Raw genomic sequence first — 27,818 nt, 5'->3', positions numbered from 1 at the left:
CTTTCTTTCAAATTTACGTTTTACTAGAAAAAACGGGTTTAACGGCTTTTAATCGTCTTCTAAGCTCGCTGTGGCCTACATCCCTTGCAAATATAGCCTTACGCCACCTATTATCGTTTGCTTTATTAAAATGGTGGCCGAGCCTCCAGCCGCGCAAGCTTGTTACTGTTTCAACTTTCAATTATGATTTAATGAGGGTAAAGAGTACGGCGTTGTGGCAGCTTGTAAAATTTTCGGTCCTTGTAAGTTTGTTATTAATGCATCACATTTCCATTTTTTATTTTCTTATCTGCAATTTTTTTTTTATTCCCTTTGCACATTCTCATGGTTCCAAAATCATTCGGCATAAATTTTTAGGCTTCTAACTTTATTGATTTGGCTTATTTTTTTAGTGCTAAAAACACAATTACCGACACAATTAGTATTGTATGCATAAACCCAATCTCAAAATAGTCTATTCTAGTTTGGAAATTCAGCGTAAATTTCAACTTAGTAAAATTTGACCCACAAAAACCAACCCGTGCAGAATTCAATCCAGGCTATTTAACCCAACAAAATTCAACCAGCTTTTCGATAAATTTACCTGCTTATAACTGATAAAGGTAATCAAAAAGAGCTTTCAAGTTTTTCCTTACTATGGGGCCATTTGGAAAGTATAGCTTTAGCCTTTTCTGTTTCTCCTCCATGGTCGTATTAGAATACCGGCCTTAGAAAGTTGAACATTGACTTTTTTTTTGAGCAGTTGGGCATTGACCTCTGACATTTGATTTGATTGCCTAATTATAATTAGAAACACCTCGTTCTGCAATAAAAAAATGGTCTTTTCATGCCTCAAATGGTTTTTCAAAAATTTATTAAAATAGCATTGAAGTCCGAAATGAGCTCGAGTCAATTTTTATAGGGGACGGTATTGTCGCCTTGAATCTCTTTGTAAAAGCTGTTTTACAGCTCCCCTTCTCTGAAACTTATGAAAGATTGAAAGCAAAATTTGTTTTAAAATTAATTTAAAAATAGATTTAAATATTTATTTTAAATTTAAAAGAGAATATGCTAAGTTTAATGGTGTTGATAAAAAATGGTAACGAACAGATTCATCAGATGGACTGCTTCACTTACCTTGGTAGCATTATTAGCAAAGACGGTGGGAGCAGTGAAGAAGTTAAAAGTAGAATAGCCAAGGCTCAGGGTGTTTTTTTTTAGTAGTTGAAAAAAGTTTGGAAAAATAGGAAGATAAGTCTGCAAACCAAGAATAGAATATTTGAAGCTACAGTGATGACAGGGGTCAAATATGGTTCTGAATCATGGGCACTCCCAAAAATGGATGAAGATTTGCTAGATGTTTACCAGAGAAATTGCCTCTGGAGTGTACTGGGTATCCGGCTGACTGACCGTATTTCAAACAGTAGGCTGTACGGAAAGTGTGGTTGAATCCCGCTTTCTAGGGCTATAATGAAAGAAAGGGCAAGATGGCTAGGACACGTTCCGTGGATAGAGGATGACATATTGCCGAAGATTATCCTTTTCGGTCAACCGTCTAGGGCTAAACCGGAAAGTAGGTCGTCCGTTGTTGGGGTGGGAGGATGTCATAAACAAAAATTTAAGGGAAAGGGTGACTTCCTGTGGAGGGTGTAAAGAGGGAGGCTTTGAATAGATTGGGATGGAGGAGGAGCGTGCGTAGCTCTGTTGGCCTCAGTCGGCTGGGTACTGCGGTGAGTTGTTAGTAGTAGTAGTTGGGGTTCCAATCCGCTTCTATTTTGAGCACAGGGTAAACTGTATCATGCATAAAAAGAGCAGGATAGCAGTTGCCCTTTTATTAAGAGGTTATTAGTACTCGTTCTAAATTTTAATATCGCAAATTAATTATGGAGAAACTATACTCCATTTCAACAGGAAATTCAGATAACATAAAGGAGATCCGGGACTGTTTGCAATCCCAGAAAAAAGTTTTAAGTAAACATATTCTGTTTAAAGAAGGTTACCTCAAAGAGGAGTTATTAACTTGATTGTCCGCATTTAAAAACTTCAACAATAAGGATCATGCCTCTTCTTGGTAACTCCTTTTATATAGGTCATAAACTCGCATACTCGAAATTATGGTTTCAAGAACAGAATCAATCATATAAAGAGAAAATTACAGCACATTATAACCGATTATTCAAAAAAAAAATTAAGTCAATTTCAACTGTAAAAGAATTACGACTGACACTGATTCAGGAATGACTACTATTATTTAGGTTTGTTTTGGCAATAATAGTTTATTGCGAAAACAAATTTTCAAGAACTTCAAAAAGAGCTTGAAAATTTCCGAAATCTGTGACAGATCGGAGTGGAAACTATACCACTGAATTTCTTATATACAAAGATTCTTCACATGAGGTTTTCAGACCCCTCCTCCTACTTTTGAAATCCAGGCAATCATATTTTAGCACATTTATCACTATTTGTTTCCCTGGCACTAACACAACACTGGAATATTGTAAGAGATGGCTAAGGGTTCATTTGAAAGCTAATGCCTATGGGGTTATTACAGATATGTCTTGATGGCACTAAAGCAAGATGTAATTTCTCATGTAAGCATTTTTTATTGCCACGTCTAATGTCTCTGTCCCAGACCATGGTTGCAGCAATAGGTCACCCAGTAAAGGATAAGGATAAGGATGAATATCCCCAAGAGCCATTACTGGCGCCTAGGGTGTCAAATCGTCTTTCCCCAAGAGCCATTGCTGGCGCCTAGGGTGTCAAATCGTCTTTTTTGTTGCTGAGTCTTTTTTACAAGGGAAAATAACAGGCTTGTCGCTCAAACTTGCCACAGCGGGAATCGATTCCTCGGCTTTTTATTATCAAGAAGGTCTAGTAAAGAGCAAATTGAATTTTTCGTAGTTTGAATTTCAAAGGTTGATGTTTGCGCGGGACGAGTTTAAAGACAAGAAAAAAAGCTTTTGTCAATTTGACCTAAAATATTTTGAATTATAGCAATGATGAATAAATATTATCTGTTCGAACACGTTAGGGACTATAGGCAATTTCTAGGAAATTTGATACTGTTGACACTATTTAGAGAACCTCTTGATAAAATTGTGTAAAGAGGAATCCATCAGTATTCAAACCTGACAACACTGATCTATTGCAATGGAAGTTATCATGGCTCCTATCCCGAACTATCCGGTACTTCATGCTTTTACGGTGAGTGGCAAGGACTTATTTCTGATCCTAGGGCTTATTTCTGTTCTTTCAATTCCTGGCTTGCACAGTATTTTGTATTATTAAAACAACTGCCATTCACTATATTTGACAGTTATGATTAACGAGCGTTAGACGTTACACTATCTCAGATCTAAGTTATACTCCTTGGTCTCTCTCCGGTTTTTCCTGAAACTTATTAATAAGCCTGAATGTTTGAAACAAACAAACAATAAGCCAATCATCAAGAATATAATTTTAATTGATATCCTTACACCTTGAACATATACTTGTTTAAAAATAAACCTTTATGACGCATATAAATTTTTGTAGAAACCATAATATCTTAGGAAGTCCAGCAGTTTTTTAAGCAGTTACTCAGTGGATTTGCAAAGTCTTGAAACTTTGCAGTTTGTAGATATTTAGCGAGAAGCAAATTTGCTACGATCACAAGAGATTACCTGATTCCGTTTAAGTAGGCGAAATTTTACTGCAAAAAACATAATTATTGGTACTTTCAAGCAGATTATGTCATCTGTATGAATTTTGCCGTTTATTTAGGCACACTCGCATTTTTACTTTAGTTAGAATATGTCCACCCTCCCCTACTGGAAAAAATTAGAAAAGCGAAATAAAAAAGGACAAACATATATGTCCCTGTTAGTTTTAGGTTGCATTTATAAATTTCTCTTTTTATCTGGGTTTAAGTATAGAACCTCGATGTCTTTTTCTTCCATACAAAGGCCGTTTCCAACGTTAGCTTTTTATTTAATTCAAGAAAATAAAACTAATAGTAAGTTAATAAAATGTAGATAAGCCCTACATAGTAGGATATCTTTGCACAAGTAGTAAAAGAAAACATTTCAACTCACCTACTTTTTCTTTATCTAGCCCTTTTCGAGCTCTTTTAAATTCAACTGAACCGTTTTGAGATAAAGAGCAATTTTTGAGAAATTAAAATAACATTCAGAGGAATTTTTAAAAAATTAAAATAACATCCATAGTTAACAACATAGCTAAAAAGATAATTATAAGGCTATTTGAAGCTATTATTCGCAAGAAAATGTACAACAAGAATCTAAATCGACCGAATTCAAATATAAATCCAATTTTCCCTTTTTGATCTAAGATCTTTTGGAAGCGTTTGATAAATTATAAGATACTAATTCTACTAATAGTGGCCTGGAAAGGGGGACAGAAAGGCTGGACGCCCTTGGATTGCCTGGGATACCATTTTAAAAATTGATTTGTCATCCTTGAAAGTTCTCAGAATTAACAAAAGCGAAGACTTTGGAGCAGTATTCACCGGCGCGACAGCTTGATCATGCAATGAGCTGATGAAAACAATATTATTTAGGTTATATTTTTTGTTTAGATGAAAAGTAAAACTGGCACTTGCTAAGAATCTATTGATGTTTAATTGACAAATTGCCTTTGAAGAAAAAAACGCCTCCTATGGCCTCTTTAAGGACGAAACGTTAAAAAACATCCACTGAAAAAAAAGTTAATACAACAATAATAATAGAGGTGACGGACGCAGATTGTCCTACGAACAAATAAAAATTATTCCATGGTAAAAACAATTAAAATTAGAAAGCGTAGTTTCCATGAATCATTCATCATCTTCACCGCTGACGTCAATACCTTTAATCTTCACATATTGAACTGATTCTGGTTTAATTACTGTTCTATTGATTTTTGAGGGTCGGTTCGAACGTGAATCGAATACATCTTCTGTAGAATCTAAAGATATGCCTTTTGTTTCTGGTAAGAATAAATAAAAGGTGACTAATCCAATGAACGAGAGTGCAGCATAAACCCCAAAGGTACCTGGAAGGAATGAAAAATTAGTCCAAGTAAAGCTTTTAGTCACAGAGATCCACGTGTGAGGACAAGAGGGGACACATGAAAAGTCAATAGAAATAGATTTTGATGAAAAAAGCTTCTGAAGACTTGTCATTTTCAAAGTTTTCTAGTTTTTTTTTCTGCTAATTTATTTAAAAATAAATCAACCTTATTTTTTTCAACAACCAAAAACGTTTAAGCCGAACTTACTAAATGTGACGAATTAAGTAAGAAATTGAAAAAATAGCGGGGAAAATAGATGAAGTAAAAACCGACAATTTCCCAAAAGACGAATAAAGATATTTAAAAAGCTTAGATTTTTTATAATTAGATTTTTACTGAATCTCTAGCACTGAGAGGTAAAGAAAGAAAGAGAAAAATTACAAGTACAATGTAGGGAAAGAGAAAAAATACGAGGCTACTACTGAGCTTTCACCCTCCCTTTAAGTCACCTCGCCCTCATTAGAATAGTCAGAATATGTCCTTTCAGAAATTATGGTTTTGGTCAGGACTCTTTAATCCAAGGATTAAAGTCACCAGAAGTTCTCAACACAATCAATACGATTCATACTTTTAGATGCCCAGGAGGGAACCTGTTTTCACTCCTTTTTAAAGTTGCGACTTCAAGGTATGTCACACGGTTGGAGCCATATATTCTGTAGGACTGCAAATCTTTGCGGTCAGTATTCAGTAGTTGATCTTGCATCTGAAGTCATGTTATTCTGGACTCACCCACTTTTAGAAAGGAAAAGGAACAAATGGTGAAAACTAGCAAGAAAGGGGCTTATATTTGTTTTTTCAATTTATATGGATGAAGCAAAATATGATAAAAATAAATAAAACGGCGTTTTGCTCCTTAAAAAGAGTTAGGCATAGGTTTACAAAAATACTAGGAACTTCCTTTACTTTAAAAATGTATGGTCACCCGATATCATGGTTACAGCGATAGCTACAGCCAAGTAAAGATCACTAAGAAAAGGGTGGTATTCCTGGTATTATTTTCGATGATAATCAGCTATCTAACAAGCCTACTGCGTCAAAAAAGCTCGAAAAACTACAGCTTCTCTAATCCAATGCCAAAGATTTTTTGGAAAAAAAGCAAAAAATGATTAAGTTTAAACCAGACCAGATTGACAAGACGATAAATCGACAAATTTTTACGTATGGCGTAGTGGTCTGGAGAAATATGACTAACCACACGAATCACTTAATAATGGTTAGAAAGTCTAGGTTGCCTAATGATTGCTTCAGCTCTTAAGGCTTTATCCTGTAGAGAATTTCTTACAGAAAAAAGCAACAAAAGTGCTGCCACGCTAAAGATTGCTAATCAAGGGATTCAAATATAACAGATAGGAAATGGAAAAATCGACATACATATACACACCTGTAGATCCTACTGAATAGGCGCAAGGAGCTGCAGATACCTTTGGGAAATATTGTTCCTTTGGTAAAAATTGTAAAGCAATTTTATATTGCCATAACGGATATAGACGACGTAGAGCAGGAGATGGAAGGGCTTCACCAGAATAACCTGTCAAAGAGATTGTTCAGAAGATCACGCAAAATTTGGGACTAGATTAGTGATATTCCAGAACGCCCTGGTTTGGACAAGGGAAAATTGCCCTGATTTGATCACAAGTCATCATCTACAGGAACTTACTACGGTCTTCAAGGATGAAATGCTTGGAACAAAATAGGCAGCTAAGAGATTGATTAAATTAAAAACTAAAGGTGGGATATATGTATCTTAATCTATACCCAGGGACCGACTAAAGCTCTTAAGAATATTAAGAGCGAGTGAGAAGTGATTTGGAATACAATAAAGCATGAAACAGACTAGCATCCAATGGAAATCAAATTATGCTGATGTGGGAACACTCTGAGACGATAGGTAATGAATTCGGAAATGAAGACCCTAATAACTAACATAGTTCGAACCAGCGTCTTTTCATTCCCATGTCTTTAAGCTGCAGGAAACTGGCAACCAGAAAATAGAGCTTTGAGACAGTAGAGCAGAATTCCCAATATTTTGTTATCTATTAATTTGATCTCGAAATCAGTTTTATAACTTAGATTTTATTTTTTCTTCTTCTTTTGGGTTAAATCCAGGTAATAAGGGTCTACATCAACACCAGAGAAACATGTACCGGACGATGAATTTAATTTATATTTCTTTTATATGCTTCCCTCCTTATACTTAACCAAAGAATATTTTTGGAAAAATTCAGTGGGTTGGCTAAGAAGACATCAAGAATAATATAAGACCCATAAGCATAATTTTCAAGAACACTATCTAGGGAAAAACAGGGCCATTCAAGCGGAAAGCAAAATCTGCATTAGGTGCCATGGCAGAAGGGCACCATGAATAATATTTTTTAAAGGCGATTGCGTTACCCATTTTACAAGTTTATATAACAGTTTTCTGGATAGGGGGTGTTAATTTGCCCCAAGAGCTACCAGATCTATTGGGTGAAAAGTTGCATCATCTGCAGCAGGGACAAACGCAATGGGGGGGGGGGGGGGCAGAGCCTAGGGCTTCCCAAATACGAAATTTTCTAAATTCCAGGGCACTTCTCATTCCAATTACCAAATATTTTTTTTTATTATTCCCCCCTCCCCCCAAAAGAAATTCTGCACACGTCCCTGACCTTCAGATTCAATTTTTCAACGAGCAAATAACCATCAGAGAAGCAATCTAAAGTGCAATAAATTCTATTAAAAGATTTACCTTGTTTATCAATAACAGAAACAGATGACAAGAAAGTAAATGACGTCAGTAGATTGAAAAACCAGTTAAAAGATGTTGCAATGCTGTTGCATGTGCTTCTTGCCCAAGTTGGGTAAATTTCTGAGTTGATCGTCCAGGGTATGGGACCAATGCCTAGGACAAAATATTTTATAGAAATGTAATACCAACTGGAAAGTAAATTTTTTAAAGTAAAGAAAAAATGCATTAAGGCATTATCAACTTCATAATACTTTAACCAATTAAGCTTAGAAAGAACAGAGTAACACACTCTAACAGCGAAAAGTAAAGAGTGATATTAATCCTTTTAAAAACAGAAATTCTAACATAAGAACAAAGTATACAAAGCCGAAGTATGAAATATAAAGAAATCAAACCTGGAACAAATAATATTATTATGAACAAAAAAGTCTAAATTGTTACGAACATATTTACCAGAGGCTATTTTTTTCGAAAAATCGGTGTCACTTGGATTTTTCTGAAAACTTAACAATTTGATCTCAATATTAGTCTAGCAAAAATGTGGTTTGACTTTGAATAAATTGCTATACAAATGCTTCTTTAATCAAACGACTAAAAATGCGTGCTGATTCCGAACCAGAAAAGTTTCTCGCTCTAAATTTTTGACAAATTTGAGTTTTTGGAGGTTGATCTTGCGTGCAAATTTCTCAATAAAAAGAGTTTCCGCCTTACGAGGTTCCGAAGGATTTTCTTGTCTCCAATTCTTTGTGTAGAAATTCTGCTTTTTAACTGATGTAAAAATTAATTCCTGGCTAAAAATGGGCCTTCTCTATGAAAAGCTTACAATAAGAGCTAAATATGACTTTGCACTGTGTCTTACGACGAAATTGAACAAAATACGAAGAAAATACGTTTCCATGATTCAAACATGTGCCTTTCAATCAAGGAGACCTAGTCTTGGCTAAACAAAAAGTAAGCCTTATCTTTGAAAAGCTCATAAGAATAATTCTAAATATGACTTTTCAGTGTTTTTACTGTTAAAACTAATTTAGATAATGGTTGAAATTCCTTAAAGTGGGCGATTTTCTCTCACTTGCCGTTTTGGTTACTATGGGTCGTGGTTTGCGAGATTGTACGAGATTGTACCTTACGAGATTGTAGCTACCGCTGCAACCGATATGTATCTTAATTTTGTACGCCAAGAAACAGATAGGGACAGGAGCCATATATCATGGTTTTGCCCTTAAGGGTAACCTAGTAAAAAACTCAATCCCGTAGTAACCAAAATTTTAAAACGTGTTTTGGAAAAATACTGTCAAGCAAGGAAGAACAGAAATATTAAAACCCGCTTTCAAAAAATACTGTCAAGCAAGGAAGAATCGTCATTTGAAGCTAATTCTGGAATGGTAACTATTGTTTTGATTGGTCTTAATGATAAAAGTTTGTTGCAAAAAAGAAATCTGTGGGAATTTCAAAAGGTGACCCGAAACCCCACAAAATTCCTTAAGATCGAAATGAAAAGCGGTATCACCATACCCAAAAGCCCCTTTTAGGAGAATACTACTACTGCTAGTATTGCGGCTGTAAATGAGGCTGTTTCCGACTCCAAATGTAACTACTTCCAACTGTAACAACTTGCGACTGTGACTGCGAGTGCTTGCAACTGCTAATACGTGTACTTGTGACCACTTCCAGGGAATATTGAGGGATATGTTGAACTTTGAAACCTTAATGTTGAAAAAAACATTACTTTGATGTTTTGATGCTTTTTTGAAACTGTTATTGAAAAAACTTTGATTTTGAAATGGGGAATGTTGAAAAACATGAAAATTTGGCAATCAAAAAGACATGAATTTTTTTTAATGTTTCGAAAAAGAAACTTTCCAAAGAAAAGTAAAGCGCCATATTAAATTTAAGACCAGCAGAAATAAATTCCAAAATGATTCAACTTCAAAACGACCAGAAGTTACTATTAAAAAATAAATGAAACCCAAAAGGAACAGAAGTTAAATAAACAATCATGACATTCAAAAATACAACAGGTACTAATATAAATGAAAAAACTAAATACTAAAACTAGTAGAACTTAAACTGAATATTCGAATCAAACTTAAAACGAACGAAACCATTTCCAACAAGAGTTTTGCAACGGCCCTCTTCCTCCTCCTCTAATTTTAAAAGTCTAAAGCCTGCTGCCTCATTTGCGCTTTACTTAAAAAGGATTATTTTACAAATATTTTATTTTGTACTTACAACATTGAAAATAAAAATTACAGTGAAATAAAATTTTGGATTGCTTAGTTTTCAACAATTGATATCATTATATGTCAAATATTCAGTTTAATCTCAAGACACAAATAGTTTTCAATAAAACGCAACTGATGCAGTTGAGTTTAAACTTTTACAGTTAGGGGAGGGAGAAGGGGACAGTTGCCAAACTCTTGTCTGTAGGGATTTTTGTTCGTCTACTTTGTAGTGATTTTGTTCGTATATAATGATTTTTGTTCGTAATTATAGGGTGACTATTGCGTTCTTCTCGACCCTTCAGGCTCAGGTTCAGATTCATCATCATCATCATCATCTATTTATAACCCGTCACAAAAAAATGGGCAAGGCCCAGAAAAGACGAAGTAAACATCAAGAAAAACAAAAAGAAACAACGAAAACATACTTGGACGACTACGATCCCGAGACAAACAAAAATGACCAAAGATAGGGGGACTTTTAGCATTTAGTAGAGAAATCACGAATACGCTTCTCATTAACCCCAGCTATGTTTACCAATCGATACTTTTGCTGCAGAAAAGAGTTCATTATGGTAGTTCCATCAAATACTTTGTAAATTTAAAAAAATGGTGGTGAACTTGCTTTCTTTTACCACAGTTAAAAAAAAGACCAAACGCGAGCAAGAGCAAGTAGGTGAGGAAGTGTTAGGCTGTTATTTAACTGAGAACGGTGTTCTCTAATTAGATACGAAACGTTGCAAGCCAGAGATGCATACGCAGCCTGAATCTTGCAGCCATAATTTTTCAGAGCCAGGTATAAAAATTTACGTAGCATACTAAATATATAAATATCAGGTAGAGAGACAAGTTTGTTTTACACAATTAAAAAATAAGTAAAGAAATAAATGGATAGTCAATACTAAATCAAAATGAAAGACTTGAAAAATAAAATAAACAAGAAAATCAATTGACGCAAGATTAATTAGTCACCACGCCACAGCAGACTCCACATCCGACAACACATAAAAAATATTCTCAGCCAGCAATAATACAAGAAAAGGGGAATCAAGACCCAAATACACTACCGATATTAAAAGGAAAAAAACGACTAATAACTATCCAAAGAGATTGAAGAGATTTGCTGCTACTTACATCAAAGTATTTGTTTGCATCTCGAGAGGTAAACAATGAAGTGAAGTTGTATTTTTGCTTCTTTTTTTGCCCAGCATCCCCTTTTCTATTCTCATTATTCTGTGTTTGAGTAGCCCACATGGATTGTTTTAGTGTATTGGTGGGGCCCTCAGACAAGGGAAAGGCAGTTGAAGGTAAGAATACAATTCTCAACTTCAATTCAATCAAAAATTTTGAACTAACCTGGTGAATAGAACATTAGATACGTAACCAGAGCCATAATAGCCATCCAGCCATAGTCAGATGGGCACCAATATAAAGACCAATTGTTTTCCCCCGACTTCGGTGAGCATAAGGATTGACTTGAGCCATAAAGGGATAAGTGTGGGTCTGCCTTCAAGCAAAACGTAGAATTTCCGACTTTGCAGAAACCACAGTAGACATTGTTGACACATTCATTACAGAACCTATAAACAAAATTTGACAATATTTATAGTTCTATGGGGTTGACAATTGCTGAACGTTAAAGACACAACGACAATTCAAAGACGTAGAATTTTTCCTTCAAAAACAAATTTTAATGTTTTAATATTTGGGCGCAGAGGTGAAAGACAAAAATATGGATTTTGCACAGTTTTAAAAATAGCTTTTAATGTATTATTGCCACATATAGCGTCCAAGAAAATGCTTTTAGCTTTAAATGAGGTTACATTCTTCTAAATGAATTTCAGACAGTCTTGTTTACTTGCAACCAAATCAAAGATAATTCGGTTCTTTGGCAAGCTACAATATAAGCTGACTTCGGTGAACCAAAGTTAGTACCTCTTTTTGTTCAAAGTTATTTGTCGGTGAGCCAAAACTTTGAGTATTGCATCTAACTGATTCATTTGCCTGAACGACGCATTTACTCAGGCTGGGATTTTTTTTTAACAAGAAGAGATTTTTTAAGGGAAATTTTTTAAACGGGAAATTTTTCACGGCAAACCAAATCACTGTAGCTTAAAAACGGAGGCAAAGTCTTTTTAGGCTTGACTGACGATTTCCTTGATTTCTTAACTTGTTTCCTGGGTGAAAAAAAAAACAATCGTACAGTATCGACAAAGGCTATACTCTCCCTTAAAAAAAGTAAAATACATTTAAAACCACACAAGATTCATACTTCGCCTTCGCATATGCGCGATTCTGATGTACACATCCCGGTATGCCATTGAAAAACCTGTTTTTGCCAGGTAGCAACTGAACTAAGGTTGTGACGTATTTGCTCAGAGCCACTATAAGAGAAGACACTATAAGTAACATTACTTCTACTGCTGCTGCTACTACTAACAACTCACTGCAGCAGACAGACCTCCCTGCGCAAGCGTTTCCTCAATTTCAGTAAATTCAAAAGCTTTAATTTATACCACCTCCCACTAGGTTACAATGCCTTTTAAATCTTTTAATCCCTTTCCTTTAAATTTTAAGAAATAGAGTTGGACGAATATTGATACTCTGTATATATTTACATCAATTTGTGTTTTTAAAGGTTTTTCTGACAACTTTGAGATATAGGCCTTTTGCCTGAGTAGTAACATTCTAAATTTTTCTTCAAGCGTTGTAAATTACTGACGACTTAATATCAATGAAAAAAAAAATAATTGCTGCTCAGACTCCTTCTCTTCTGAGACTCCTTCTATTTACAATCAATAAAAAAAGAAGTTAAATGCTGCTCAGACTCCTTCTCACATGACGTAAGACGTAATATGTAATCTAATCCAATAGTACCTTAAAAAGTACGCAAGGAGTGACCCTTTTCCACAAGGTAGCAAAACTCTAAAAAAGAAGTGTTTTACACTTTTCGTCGGCTGGGAGGATGATTGTCGTATTAGGCATCTCCGGCCAAAATTGAGTTATGAATGCCATCTAGTGCAAAATTTTGCGTAGAATCTGAATCTGCTTTTTGTTTTGCTCTACTGGCTACCGTTCCTGAGTAAAAGACCAAAAACCATTTGTCGTATCGGACATTATCGCTGATAATCCGCTAGCGAAATTGTCGTATTGGAAAATTGTCGTATCTGGCTGTTTTGCCGTCACGCACTTCAGAGAAGAAGAAAATGGCGCGTCCAAGGAAAAACTTGGCGAGGGATTTTGAAGCAATTTTTGATGAATTTGGCAGGTAAAGTGTCGATTTCTTCTAGGCCTCTGCACCCTATAGTATAGTATAGAGTAGGGTCTCTGCATCCTATAGTACAGGGGGAGCTACACTGCACCTTTACCCAAGAGTATATCAAATAGGCTACCTGATTTGTTATGATTTTTGGTGCATATATAGTTTGATTTGGAAACAGCATTGAATTAGGAATATGGTTCTATTCCTAGATAACAGAATTGTCTTGTCTATTTACGCACATTATTGTACCACTGCACCATCTCATAATGCGATTTGCTAATTTGCAGAACTCAAAGGAAGTATCAAATTTTCTTGAACAAGTAGGCTAGCCTAGGCTATTTGATTAGGCTGAATATTTTAGCCATATGGATTGCTGAATGTTTTGAATGCATTGATAGTTAATAGTAGAGTCTAATGACAAATACACAATTTAGTTTAAGCATAGCCTAATTCTAGGCTAATTCTAGAAAATACTGACCAATCTTAAACACATGATCCTATAGGCCTTGTAGGATACAAAACCACTCAAACATAAATAGATTCAATCCCAGACATGTGCTGTAAAGAAAAAATAGGCTACTAGGGTTTGCTAACTTTTCTTTAAGCTTAATTTTCAGTATAAAAAAGTTTCTGAGATCAAATTGAGCTAATCCCAACAAGGTAATCTAAATCTATACATATGCAAGACTAAGAGCTTGCTTGGAAATATAGGCTCTATTTGAATCAAATTATGCTCGGTTGCTTGTCCAAAGTTAGTGATTATCCAAACACCAGGGGTGCTTGGATAATATACCCAGTTCTTCATCAGCAGCTGATGTGTATTACCAAATAAAGCTAGTTTAAAGAAAAATCAAACTGTTTTGTTAAGCCTAAAGGTGTATCTGGCTTTGTGGGGGAATAGACAAGGAAATAGAAAATCTAATGGTATATTTCCTTTTTTTCTTTATCTGATTTCTCCCCTTTAATAAATATTAGAGCTAAAAATATGTTTTGCTATTACTAGGCCTAGACTAGTCTATCCTTACAAAGCCTATCTTTAGTCTACTGAAAATTTCATTTTCCTGACCTGCAGTTCTTCACTGAGCCCATCGCTGGAGTAACCACTATAATTTTTTTTTCTTTTACAGCTCTGACGAAGACCTTGAGAATTCTGACGAAGATTCGGAATATGCACCGAGTATTGCTGAGTGCTCATCAGCAAATGAACCGAGCATCATTTCTTACAAAGACGAGTCAAGCTTTGCTGATGCAGGTGAAAGAGTTCTTTCCGATTCCCCGTTGTCCTTGGTTTATGTTTCGACTGATTATGGACAAGCTAATCGGAATAATGAAACTAGTTATTTTGAAGATGTCGAGAGAGGTTCAAATTCTTTTACAGAGCCTGTAGCTGGAAATAGGAATGGCACAGAAGGCGTTGACCCTGGAAAAAAATCAACGAGAAAAAGATTGAGGAATGAAAGCGAATGGATAAAAACTAAGATCAAGACAGCAAATAATGATGGGACTGCCTACGTTAACCCCAAGACTAAGAAAACGCATAGCAGAGTCCGTTCTGTGCAGCCTTCAAAGTGTACTGAAGATTGCTTCTACGAATGTCACAAAATCCCACCCGAAAAAAGACAGAATGCTTTTGATAATTTCTGGAAATTGTCTGCTGAAATTAAGAAAATGTTTTATCTGAAAACCACAAAGTGCCTGCCTAAGAAGAAAAACAAAAAACAAGTGACAAGGAGGAAAAACACCTACCAGTATTTTGTTGTCATCAACGGAAAAGAAAGGCAGGTTTGCAGATCTTTTTATCTGACAACGTTCGACATAACCGAGAGGAGAGTGCACTACGCTCACGAGCAGAAGAATACCTGCGGAACGCCCACGCCTCCAAGGAAGAAGATCGCCAAAAACAAAACATCAGAGGAAGACATGGAGTTCATACGTAACCACATTAACTCCTTTCCAAAGATCGAGTCCCACTATCGAAGGGCTGAGACTTCCAAACAATATTTGGAGTCTAACTTGAACATGGCTCGGATGTATAGCTTATATTGTGAAAAGTGCGAAGATGAGGGCCGCAAGAGTGCCTCAGAAACTGTATACAGGAAAGTGTTCAATACGGAATTTAACTTGTCGTTCCACACACCAAAAAATGACCGGTGTGATTTGTGCGAAGAATTTGATGTTGCACGCAGGAATGGAACTACGGTATCTGACGAAAAACGAGCTATTTTTGAAAATCATAAAAGGTCAAAAGCAGAAACCAAAGTAGAAAGAGATATGGATAGATTGCTTACCAAGCCAGTCCTCTGTTTTGTTCTGGAAAATGTATTTGCATTGCCAAGAGGGAACGCATCTTGTTTCTTTTACAAAAGAAAGATCAATACTTATAACTTGACTGCTGTGCTGCATTACAAGGACAGTGCTGAACCAGATCCAAGTAAACAGACGAAAAAGGAGATCTATTGTGCTCTCTGGTCTGAGTTGATTGGAGGGCGGACCGGAAATGACATTGCAAGTGCAGTGGCAGCTATATTGTCAAAAGTCTTTTCAGGGCATCCAAATATCAAAGAGCTTATAACGTGGTCTGACTCCTGTGTCCCGCAAAATAGGAACAGTATCATGAGCTACCAAATGCAGGATACTTTGAAAAAGCTCCCCCATGTTCAGTCCATTACAATGAAGTTTTGCGAGCCAGGACACTCATCGATCCAAGAAGTGGACGCTGTCCATAGTGCCATCGAACATTACTTTGCTAAATTGGAAATTCATTCACCTCTGACCCTCACTCGACTTATGATTACAGCTAGGAAAAAGGAACCGTACATTGTGATCCAAATGAAAAGATCTGACTTCTTAGATTTTCAGAGCTGCTCCAAAGAATACAAAGGATATTCGAAAGTTCCCTTCACAAAAGTCAAGGAACTGAGATTTGTTTCAACTGAGCACAAAAGAGTGTATTACAAGGAGAATTTTGGCTCTGCCTCACATGAACTGGTGAAGATTGCACCCGAGGCTGCAGTAGTTAAAAAAGGAAGGGGAGTCTCCAAAGTTACTGTGATTGAGGAGTTACTTGAGCCAGGCCCACTCCCTAGGCTCTCTTCCTTGCCTGAGGAAAAGATCAAGGACGTGAAAAGCCTCCTAAAGTTCATGCCGCTGGAGGACCAAGCATACTACAAAGCATTTTTCGATAAAACATAAAAAAGTAGGTCCAGTTTCGTTGGAACGATGTTTCTTTGTACCCGAAGTAGTGCTGAGTTTTTCTTATGCTTTTATATTCGAAATTGATTAAAATTTAAAGCTTGCAAAACTGAGTTCCTAAGAGATAAGACATTTACGCTGCTAGTTTTCAGAGCAAAATTGTCGTAGTGGTTTTCCGTAAAAAGAAATTTCCGCGAGCGTTTTGTCGTATCTGTTTTTCAACAAGCAATATCTCAATATCCAGTTGCTCCAGGTGAACGAAATTTCAACCAGGTTGTAGCCCTTGAGTGCGACTACAGTCGAAATAAAAAAAATCCCGGTTTCGTCATTAAATAAAAGATATCGCGTTTCAAACTTCAATCGCGTTTTTCTTGAAACTCGTCTCGAGTCAGATACGACAATCATCCTCCCAGCCGACGGTTTGTTTCGCAAGATGTAGCGCTAAACTTTTTTGTTAAGCGCAGTTGCAACACATTTAAATACATTCGTGGTTAGGATACTGCAAAAAAGTGTCAAAATGAACAAAAAAGAAATAAAATACAGACAAATTTGCATTAAAGTTACCATTTCTCGAGCCCATTCTTTAAAATAAGAACAAAAAAACCATAAGTGCAGAAGCTTTGACTTTTCAATTTAATACGAAAACAAACGTTGAAGATCATGGACTATCGAAGGCTCGATAGCTCTTTCAATTTGCCTATTTTTTAAAGAAGTTTTTCACCATTATTTGAAACGGAGAAGTACACTTAAAATATAGGTAACACAGAAACAGTGTCGCAACAAAAATAATGTAAAAGGAAAGAGTAATTACCTCGCCTGAGAACATGTATCCAGTTTATCAGAGAAGGAGGTGACTGGCGGAGATTGTGAATCTATTGCAACAAAACTTAAACTCAGGAGCACAAGTGATAGAGTAACTCCTATAAACATACATTATTATTTAAAAATATGTTCAATTAAGTCTTTAAAACTCATTTTAACTTTTAATAAGCCACTTTTTATTTAAAACGAAACAAAAACATGTGACTCTTTAGATGAAAATTTAGCATTTACACAGAGATGTTAAAGATTTAAACAAAAAGACATGGATCAGCAAAAATCACATCGTATTACAATGGAAAACGTTGCACAACGAAATCTGTGATTAAAAGAGAAAGCAAAATTACAATGGAATGAAGGAGCGTGTTAGTTTAGCTTGAGTGAGTCTGTGAAGGAGAAATAGGAAGGTGGGATTTAATTTACGCCAGAGTTTCTTAATTTAATAGAAATTGCTGACTTGACACCTCATAACTTAAAATTAAAAAAGAAAGCAATGATTATATTAATGCAAGATGAGATAATCAAATATATACAAGCCTGCTGCGTACCTAGTGCATTTATGTATGTATCATTTTTTTTGTCAAAAAGTGTTCCATATTATTTTTAAATTGGCACCCTATGACTTTCCGGCCTGAAAAAACCATCTAAATGCGTCACGAATTTAAGAAAATGTGTTTAGAAACTTAATTTTGAAAAATAGTTTTTTCATGTAAATGACGCCGCATTCATATGTATCTAAAGAGCAAAAGCCCATTATTTTTTCACAGGGCCACCCCTTGTACTATCGTTTTTGGCATCTACAACGCATGTGAAATCATACAAGATGACGAATGGCTCCGAAAACCTAAAGCAAAAGGCATGAAACAAGCGACAATCAGGGTTGCCACCGTTGGTGATTTATCACCAAATTTGGCGAATTTTGAAGCTCTTGGTGATTTTATTTAGGGGATTTTCATTAATTTAAAGATTTTTTTATTTAATTTAGGGATTTCATACAAAAGAGGTGAAAAATTTAACTCTGCCTAAGAAATTAGGCAAAGTTAAATCAGGATTTAATTCAGAATTTAATTTAATTCATAGGTGAAATTAGGTGCGAAGTTTCTATCAAGATGACATCACTTTTTGGGAAAGTTCATTTCCTGTTTCTAAAATTGTCTAGATTTTCATGTGACAATAGCTTTCAACGATTAACTTTTAGATTAATATATTTTGCATATTCAGAGTCAGCACGAACAATAGATTTTTTGTATCTGCTGTGATCGAAACTTTTTAAAACCGTGTTTCTTTTGACAAATGTTGCTCTTTACTTAAAGTTTGTAACAACAAGCTGTACGACCAAGGGTCTTTTAAATGTGAATGAAAGTTGTTTTAGTCTTTCATCTTTTCTCTCTACTGGCCGCAGTCTCGTTTCTTGTTTTTTCATAAAGGTGAAGTAGGGATATTACTCTCTCCTGCTCCCGTTTTTACATTCAAGTCAAAATTTTGTAAAACAATGCTACGAAAAGGACATTCATCCTTGAGACCAACACGAAGTGAGCAAAATCGTGGTTTGGTGCCCTAAAGTAGCAGAAAACACTACTTTCTTATGGCCCAATCTTTTCGGCTACTTAAAAAGGGTACTCAAAATTTAACTCTCTGTCTGACTAAGCTGTGTCCCAATTTTCTATGACCATTGGTGTGACGACCACCCCCTAGGTCAAACCAGGTGTGACGACCAGTCCCAAGGTTGAAATTTACCTTGTCCCTAGATTTTTTATTCCCCTGATTCCCTGATTTTTCATTATTTTACTTCGGATGCCTTTCATTGAATAAGTTTAAAAAAATCCCTCCCCCACGCCACCCTAGGTTTTAAAAAACATCTTTTGCTCCCCTTAGATTTGTTTAAATACACAGTTACTTATAGTCCGGAATTATGATCGAAAAGATTTCCTCAACAATCAGAAACAACAGGGCCATCCATCAAAAGTTATCCCCAGAGAGCCATCACAAAAAACTTTTCAAAGAAGGGCTTTAAAAAAATATTATGGAAAAGAAACTGTACTTAATAGCCGAACCAAACAGAAAAAGAAAAAATAGTGTCCTATACATCACTGTTAAAATTGTGCTTGAATTGCTTTGGTTTATTTTTGTGACGACATTCGTCATATGCTTTTACCGGATTAAGTAATTCCTTAAGGGTGTCCCAGACAAGGGAGCCAAAAAACATACAATTTTTCACCTATTGCTGCATTTACCTGTTGTTTTTAAGTCAATTTTCGATCCAGTAAAAAGAACACAAAACCAAAATGTTTTTTTTTTTAATTTTAAGCAAGTAAAAAGAACGAATAGTTTCTGTGTCCCAACATTTTTGTAAGAAAGCTCCCTGTTTCTCTCTCGCTGACCATCAAGCAGCCAGCTCCATTCACCGAATTGCGGATAAAATAAAACCGATTTATTGCTGCTTTTAGCTTAATATGTCATTGTAAAGAAAAAAAAAGAAAAAAAATCCACAATTTCTTGGTGTTTGTTTATATAGTTGTAAGCATGGTCTAGCTGCTGTGTAGGGAATATTCAATTGGCAAAAATCGGTTTAAAGTTTTTAAGCTTTAAACAAAAATAATTTAAAAGGTCACTCAGACCCAATTCTACGACTGGGTTGGTTTTTCCTGAAGCCCTACAAAATTATACCTTAAATTATTACAGTATAACCCAAGCTACTTACTTACTGTTCTGGTATTTTGCAGCTGCCAGTTATGTTAAACTAGTTCAATCGTATTTTCCACAAAACATAAAAAAATTTGTCAAAACGTGCCAGACTTGTTTAAACCAGGCTCAAAGGACTCCTAACTCTACGTCCGGAATAAATCCAACTATTTAAGAATAAAAAATATCAAGGATTAAAGGAAAAGATATAAAGGGAAATACAGTCATTCAGGTCATGTCGGCTTTGGCATGTGTTTCTACTCAAAATACTACCATAATTAAAAATTGAATTACTAATTTTGAAAAGAAGCAATAATTTTACTTTCAACCCTCATTTCTTTGACTTTGAAGTTTTTTGGCTAACTAAGCATGATGCGAGACCGAAGACAAAAAAAAAAAAAAATGGGTTCGAACATAAAACCCATGCAAATATTTGGGAAAATTATTTTAAAAAAAAAAACAGAAAGAGCTGACATTATTTCACGGCTAGCACATCAGCTGGATTTGATTATGGGTCTTCAAAGCAGAAACTAGGAAGAAAATGACTTGAAAACATAAAATTTGGCAGAGAAAAAACTTGAATTGAAATATAAAGCTTTTTATTCAAGCTGAAATATTTTATTAAACGTTATTAATAGACATATTTTTTAAAATCCGCAAGTTAGAATTCATTTAGTTTGCGCAATAACTGTCTTCAGATTCCGGAATTACCTGCTAGAGAAGCCAGAACCAGTTTCCGACGGCCAGCTTTATCCACTGTCACGATACTTACAGCAGTAAAAACGAAGTTAATGGTAGTAATGGCAACTGAAAGCCATGTTACAACATAAGGATTTATGAAACCACTCATCTGCATAATGCTGCTGCTGTAGTACCTAAAAATATAAATTTATTTTAAACTATGAGCCGAGAGACAACCAATTTAACTTTATTAAGCAGTCGCTTGATAATAAGCTGGAAATACCAAACAAAATAAGACGACTACATAGCAAAGAATTGATGCAGTCTTGGTGATCCGTAAATAGCAAGAAAAAACGAATGCAACCTCAGGTTGATAACTTAATCTTACAAGGAAAAGATTGAGTTAGCTAGGAATCTTCAAAATTAAAGTTTGTTAATTCATAAAATATGTTTCTTGTATCCATTTACGCTCAACCTGAAATAATAGTTATTAAACAATGGTATACACCGCCAATTGCAAAACAAAAAAGACTTTCAACATCTTCAAATAAAACTTTACTTCTATTCTCCGAGAGAAACGATGTTAAGCAATTAGTTAATTTAAACCCACAGAAGTTTTCAATCCGTCAGTTTGACTTTGTAGAGCTCAACTCTAAACTTTCATATTTTTTAAATATAAAACTTTGACATTATGAGGACATGATCAGAACTTGACACAAATTTGGTGTTTAAAGTTTCTTAAATTCAAAGGTTTGGATTATACAGGCAAACTAAACAAAGAGTCAGACTAATGGACTCTTTATCAATCAAAAAGCCCACTCCTTCGGCCTTTTGATCACCCTCGCTTCACTTGGGCTAGATGGTAGGCCATTTGGACATTCGGTCACCATGAATGAGTCAGGTAATTTTATATAAATATATATTTTATATATATATATATATATATATATATATATATATATATATATATATATATATATATATATATATATATATATATATATATATATATTTATATTTTTTGTTTATGTAAATATATATATATATATATATATATATATATATATATATATATATATATATATATATATATATATATATATATATATATATATATATATATATATATATATATATATATATATATATATATATATATATATATATATATATATATATATATATATATATATATATATATATATATATATATATATATATATATATATATATATATATATATATATATATATATATATATATATTTATGTTTATGTATATCTATATATGTATAAATATATCATTGTCAAAGGTGGTTGCAAAAAAAAAACATTTAGCACCCTAAAATTATAGTTATCGAGACCCGAGTTATCGAGGTTCCGCTGTGTGCCTATAAGTGAAAGATTGCTATATTTAGGACCGATAACAGAATCAATAGATCAAAGAATTTAGGATAAGAAATAATTCATTAATAGGTGGACGTGTGTATTGACGTAACCATTCCCAGGAATGTCATCCAAACACAGTCGAGAAAATATGTGTTGATTTTGTGGAGGTAATCAGGCCCAAGAATAACATATCTACCATTTTGAGATCATTCAGTAGACTATGATAGAAAATAGGCATAAGGCTTGATTCTGGAGGGATTGCAGACTGACCCAGACTGTTTCCCTGTAAGGGATTCTCTTCAGGGCCATCCGTTTGAGGTAGTTCCTAAGAAATATCATATTTGTATAGCATTTAATCTCAAGGTGGTAAAACAGTTATATTGACTGCATTTTGTATGAAAACGCTGAGTAAGTGCAGTACTCGAGAATAATCATTTTGAAAGATTAAAGTATGACTACTAGAAGAAAATTTTCAGGAAAAGAAAACAAGAATGAAGAAAAGCAAAATAGAAAAAAAAAACAATTGCTAGACATTTATAGTTATCACATCCTGCTTAAAATACTATCAGTAAGTCTTTAAGGAATAAGGCAAAACTTACATGACAATATTTATTCCAGAGAGCTGCTGAGAAATCTGAAGCAAACAGCCAATAGTTAATGCTTTTCTCACATTAGGGTCGTAGAGAATTTTTCTAACAAGAGATGCCTTATCTTCTTTTTCATAGACCTAAAAATAAACTATGTTATTTTTGTAATTTTTTTTTATAGCTTTTAACTATTTACACATTTCTCTGCGACGATTTTCCCAGAAGACTGATAGATTTTCCTTTGTACAATTACATAAAAGCGATTTGTATTATATTTTGTCTATCCTTCTAGAAGATATGTTATCCGTCCTATAAAACCCCTCAATCAATTTAACACCCCTATCAACTTTTTTGCACAACAGTAGGAAGATATACTGCACATTATCTGAGCCAGAAAAATGCATATATTTTCGATCTGTATGACTAGAGAACCATTGTGGGCCTAGGGTTTATCGAAGAGCTTCAACTCCCTTATGTTACGGATAAAGTATTGTAGAAAATGGGCATTTGTATCTTGTTAGAACAAAAATCTGACAAGGAGTTCGGATATGTATTGTTGGAGATTAAAGTTGGCCCTTTGCCTATTTAACCCTCTCCCAGACCCACCATTTTCTTTTGGAAATTTATATGCGCGTATACGCATATACATTTTTAACCAGAATCACAAAAGTAGTTTTAATCAGTATAACTGGAGGTGTAAAGTGGCTATGAACCCTTCAACGCTCTTCTTAATAATCTTTTTTTTTTATAAGGGCAGCCATGTTGTACTTTCTTAGAAGTAGAATCATGCGTATTATGCTTGATAAAAGTAATATAATCACCCTTTACCGGAGGCATGAAGTAGGTCAATGGTCCTTCCAATATTTCCCCACTCTTTCCTTCGCTAACTCTCTAGCAGGAAGATAAGCACACTGTACCTTGCTTGAATAGGTCCTATGCAAGAATCTTTACTCGGTATAATTGAAGAGTCAAAGAGAGTAAGATCCCCTCCTAATGCTCCATATACGCTTACCAGCTTTTTAGCACAAAGGTTGGTATGTTGAAATTTGTCTGAGCCAGAACCATGCAAATGCTATTAACCCGTGTAATTAAATGATAAGAGTAGGCCCCTTTGCACCCCCTCCCAACCTTTCTGCTCCCAGCCTTAGTTAGATATATGGATAGATATATAGATCCTCCCAAGAATCTATGGCTAGGAATGCAGGGATACCATTCTGTTTTCACCAAGATACACCTTGTTCATATCAAACAAGTTCAATGATTTTTAATCTGCATTATTGGAGGTAAAAAGGAGGCAGGTTTCAAGGGGGATCACACACAAATATTACTCTGTATTCGTGGAGGCACTGGAAAATATGAGTTTCACAAATGAATGTGCATTGTCAGTTTAATATACATATGCTGATGTTTATTCCTTAAAATCTTAATTAATTCTTGATTTTTTAAAGTTATAAAAGTGAATAAATTTAAAGGAATTTTTTCAGTACCTCACAAATTATATTCTGGCTTTTAGAAAGCATAGGGGGTTTTGAATCCTACTCAATTAATTTCTGCTCGTTTTGAGTTTGACTCTGTTATTTATTTTAATTTCTGTTCGTTTTGGGTTTCATTTATTTATTGGTACTGATTTGTGGCAATTGTATGCTTGATATATTATTTGATTCTATTTTTGTTCATTTTTGGTTTAATGGAGTTCTTTACTTTTTTTTGAAAAACTTATTTTGTGGAAAAAGTTTTTCTTAATTAATGTCTGTTCGTTTTATATTGACATAGTCTTTTTCAGAGAAAAAGAAAATAATTGTTCGAATCTTTCCGGTTTTCCTTTAAGAATTTATAGTTTGGCCTGCTATTTATATGCTAGAGAAACTTTTTCAGCAATTTTTAACAACATGAACTCTTTTGAAAATCATAACGGAAAAAGTAGTGTTTAACTTATTCATACACACCCTCTAGTTGACCTGATAAAAAAAATTTAATCCGGTTCCCAAAAAATTATATCTCTGCTCTTTCAAATCCCGAATAAAATTAAACTGTTTTAATTTAGTAAAATTATAAGCCGACATGTAGCAATAGAGTAAGCCCCCAAAATTCGAAGTTAATACCCTCAGTCGTTCCTGGTATATCGCTGAGATATCTTATTGGCAACCAGCATACAAACAGCGTCTTTGGATTAAATTTTAAAGAAACATTTAGTTTTCAAGCACAATTGGCAAATCACATAACTGGGGGGGGGTGGGGTTGAGCTACCCAATAACCCCAGACATGTAGTTGCTAGACTATTCAACTATTCTGAACAAAATGACTGTCTTAAAATTTTGTTTGGAAGTATCTGGAAAATTATGAGCTAAAGAGTAGAACTGATTGCCCTCGAACCCTTTTTGACTCTTAAGAGGGCACTATAACTTTTAATTTTCAATCAAATTAGATCTTTTAAAATATCAATGATACTACTAGCTATGATGGAGCAGCGCTGCTTATTTCCTTATGTGCCCTATAGTGCTTATATGGCTTTTTGATACCTGCATGCACATAGATTTTTTGTTTAATTGAAACCCCTCCTAAACGTTCCCTAAAAGATTCAACTTTAAAGATTCTGCCATTAGTGTCGTTAGTTACAGTAACCGTAGAAGCAGCATTAAATGAATACACATAGTGCTTCTGGCTAGCTCAAAATCCACTGCCTATGAAGGCATGAAGGTGAAATTTTCAAAGAATATTTCTGTTGTACGGATTAAAACCTGCCATTTGTATGCAGGTTGTCAAAAGGGCATATCAGCAATATCTTAGGAACAGTTTCGTGTGCGAAATTAAAACTTACAACGCTTGTTGTGGGAGATGTTGAACTAACCAAAAGACAATATTTGCATCATAATAATAATACTTCTATTCCTACAACTACTGCTACTATTACTATTACCGCTGCTACTACTACCGCTACTAAAGCTGAGACTACTACTATGAACTGTACTCCTACTGCTATTACTATATTGACTGGTGCAAAAAACTACGACTTATAAACCTAAGGGTATCAAGGAAGTTTCTACGACAAGTTCCTTTTGAAGTTTCTACGACAACACTTTCTATAAAAACCTTATATTCCCCCAGAGCATAACTTACAACCCTTGCCCTGAGGGCTGCGGGGGGTTCTCATTCTATAAGACGTAATTTCGAGAACTTTCAACCACGTTGAACAAAATGGCTATATCAAAATTTTGACTAGATGTGTTTGGGGAAATGGTGGGCATGAGAGGGGGGTTAGTTGCCCTCAAATCATTCTCGACTATTTAAAAGGGTACTAGCCCTTTAAATTTCCAATCGAATGAACCCTTTTTTGAATTTTCTACGACAACACTGTCTACAAAAACCTTATATTCCCCCAGGGCATAACTTACAACCCTTGCCCTGGGGGCTCTGGGGTGGTTGTCATCCTGAAAGACATAATTCCTGGACTTTTCAACTATGTTGAAAAAAATGGCTCTCTCAAAATGTTGAATGAATGTGTTTGGGGAAATGGTGGGCGTGGGAGGGGTGTTAGTTGCCCTGCAATCACTTTCGACTATTAAAAAGGGCACAAACCCTTCAAATTTCCAATTAGATTAGCCCTTTTCAAAGTTTCTACGACAACTCCTTCGATACGAAGTGCCCTGGTCCAAACAAAAAAAAATAATGCATTGTGCCAACATCGTTCTTCACTTAGGCAGCGCTATTGCGCTACCTCTGATAAAAACTAGTTCAAGTTGAACCTGAATTTAGTGAAACACGTATAGATTGACTTTTCTAATATCATCCAAGAGTAAAAAAAAGGAATAGCTTTATCTCTACACTGAGTATAATTTTCGAGCTTTCAAACTTTTAAGTTCTGTTCACTTCTGAAATAATTCGGTTCTTTCATATTGACGCTGGAATTTTCTACGATCATATTTATGGTAAAAACGTTTAACAAATAGGGCCTACTCCTGGAGCTCAGATTGATCTTTTGTTGTTCTGTATTTTGAGATATCCCTTTAATACTCTGTCCCATTTTAAAAAAGAGAATATTTATGTGGTACCCTTCGCAAAACATGACTTTCAATAGGGTTTGGCTACGAGTTCTGAAAGCCTGCTGAAAAGGGCACCTGAACATTGCCTAATTGTGAAGTTTTTATGCCTCTCTCAGGGAGTGTTCATCCTTTCTTAAAATATTTGTTTTGTCTTAAAAGAATTATTTAAGGCTGCATTTTAAGGTGATAACTATTATTTTCCCCATTCAGAATTTTTTTTTGTTCATTCCGTACTTTTATAGAATCTGAAAACTTAGATTTCACTTGCTTTGCACCTTTTTTCCTTATTTTCTAGGCGGTAGCTACTACTGCAACCCCAATAATTAAGTTTCTCCAAGCCTTTCCCTACATATTCAAGACCACCACCACAAACTACACAATACAAATCATCTATCTAATCAAAACATAAGATTTTCCATGCTTCACCACTGTTAAAAAAAGAAAATGCCCACATATCAAAACTGGCTGGCAATACGTTTAAGTAAGGCCAAATTGTTAGATTAGTAATGACATTATTGAGTTCGACTGAGGAAGCAGAGAAGAACGGAAATATTGAAGTTAGCTGATTTTAGATTAAATAGTCTGGGGATTTTAAGATTTCACATCGCGCCTTCGATCTTATATTTTGATGCACCATCTAACTTTAATACATTTGTTATGAACTATCCAACAACCCGCTTTAAATACCTTTTCGAAGTGGATCCCTTCATTCATTGAGAAGATTTCCAATCCTAGGATTACTTAAATTCTAAAAAGTATCATATGTTTAAAGCGATTAGTGCTATGTACGAGAATATCACTGCTTTGGTTAAGGTAGGAAAATAGGTTAGTTGCTGGTTTTGTATTAAATCAGGAGCTAAGAAGGGTTGTGTTCTATCCCCACTTGTATAGATCATTTTGAAGGACTTCGTTTTAAGGACCGCAGGAAAGGCAATGGGAAAACACGGAACCAAATGGGAATAGAAACTTTTCTGTGCTTAGATTATGCTAATGACTTAAGCATCCTAGATGAAAGTGTGAGCAAAATAATTAAACTTTTAGAGGTTTTGCGAGTTCAGGGTACTTTAATAGGTTTGAAAATTAATGTTAAGAAGAGTAAGTCGCTAAGGCTTGGAATAAGTGAAGATTAAAAGGTGATGTTGGGTAAGGAAAATATCGATCAAGTGAACAGCTACACTTACCTTTGTAGCAC

General features: G+C 34.9%; 1 protein-coding gene across 2 annotated transcripts in view; it reads right to left on the bottom strand.

Annotated features, from left to right (window-relative positions):
- Positions 1–3,421: 3,421 nt before the first annotated feature.
- Positions 3,422–27,818, bottom strand: part of LOC148948777 (proton myo-inositol cotransporter-like) — a 114,355-nt gene continuing 89,958 nt past the window's right edge. For both annotated transcript variants that reach the window (XM_089094674.1, XM_089094676.1), the window contains exons 8-13: positions 22,599–22,726; positions 20,642–20,805; positions 17,241–17,349; positions 11,332–11,555; positions 7,754–7,906; positions 3,422–5,010 (exon numbers count right to left, since the gene is read on the bottom strand). In XM_089094674.1, the coding sequence (XP_088950800.1) occupies positions 4,793–5,010; positions 7,754–7,906; positions 11,332–11,555; positions 17,241–17,349; positions 20,642–20,805; positions 22,599–22,726 (996 nt within the window). In that variant the 3' untranslated portion in view covers positions 3,422–4,792. The remainder of the gene's footprint in view (positions 5,011–7,753; positions 7,907–11,331; positions 11,556–17,240; positions 17,350–20,641; positions 20,806–22,598; positions 22,727–27,818) is intronic.

The sequence above is a fragment of the Artemia sp. Qi Xiang Cuo genome, chromosome 9, assembly GCF_049724085.1.
Source record: "Artemia sp. Qi Xiang Cuo chromosome 9, ASM4972408v1, whole genome shotgun sequence".
Classification (NCBI taxonomy): domain Eukaryota; kingdom Metazoa; phylum Arthropoda; class Branchiopoda; order Anostraca; family Artemiidae; genus Artemia; species Artemia sp. Qi Xiang Cuo.
This window is presented reverse-complemented; position numbering and strand designations above follow the sequence as displayed.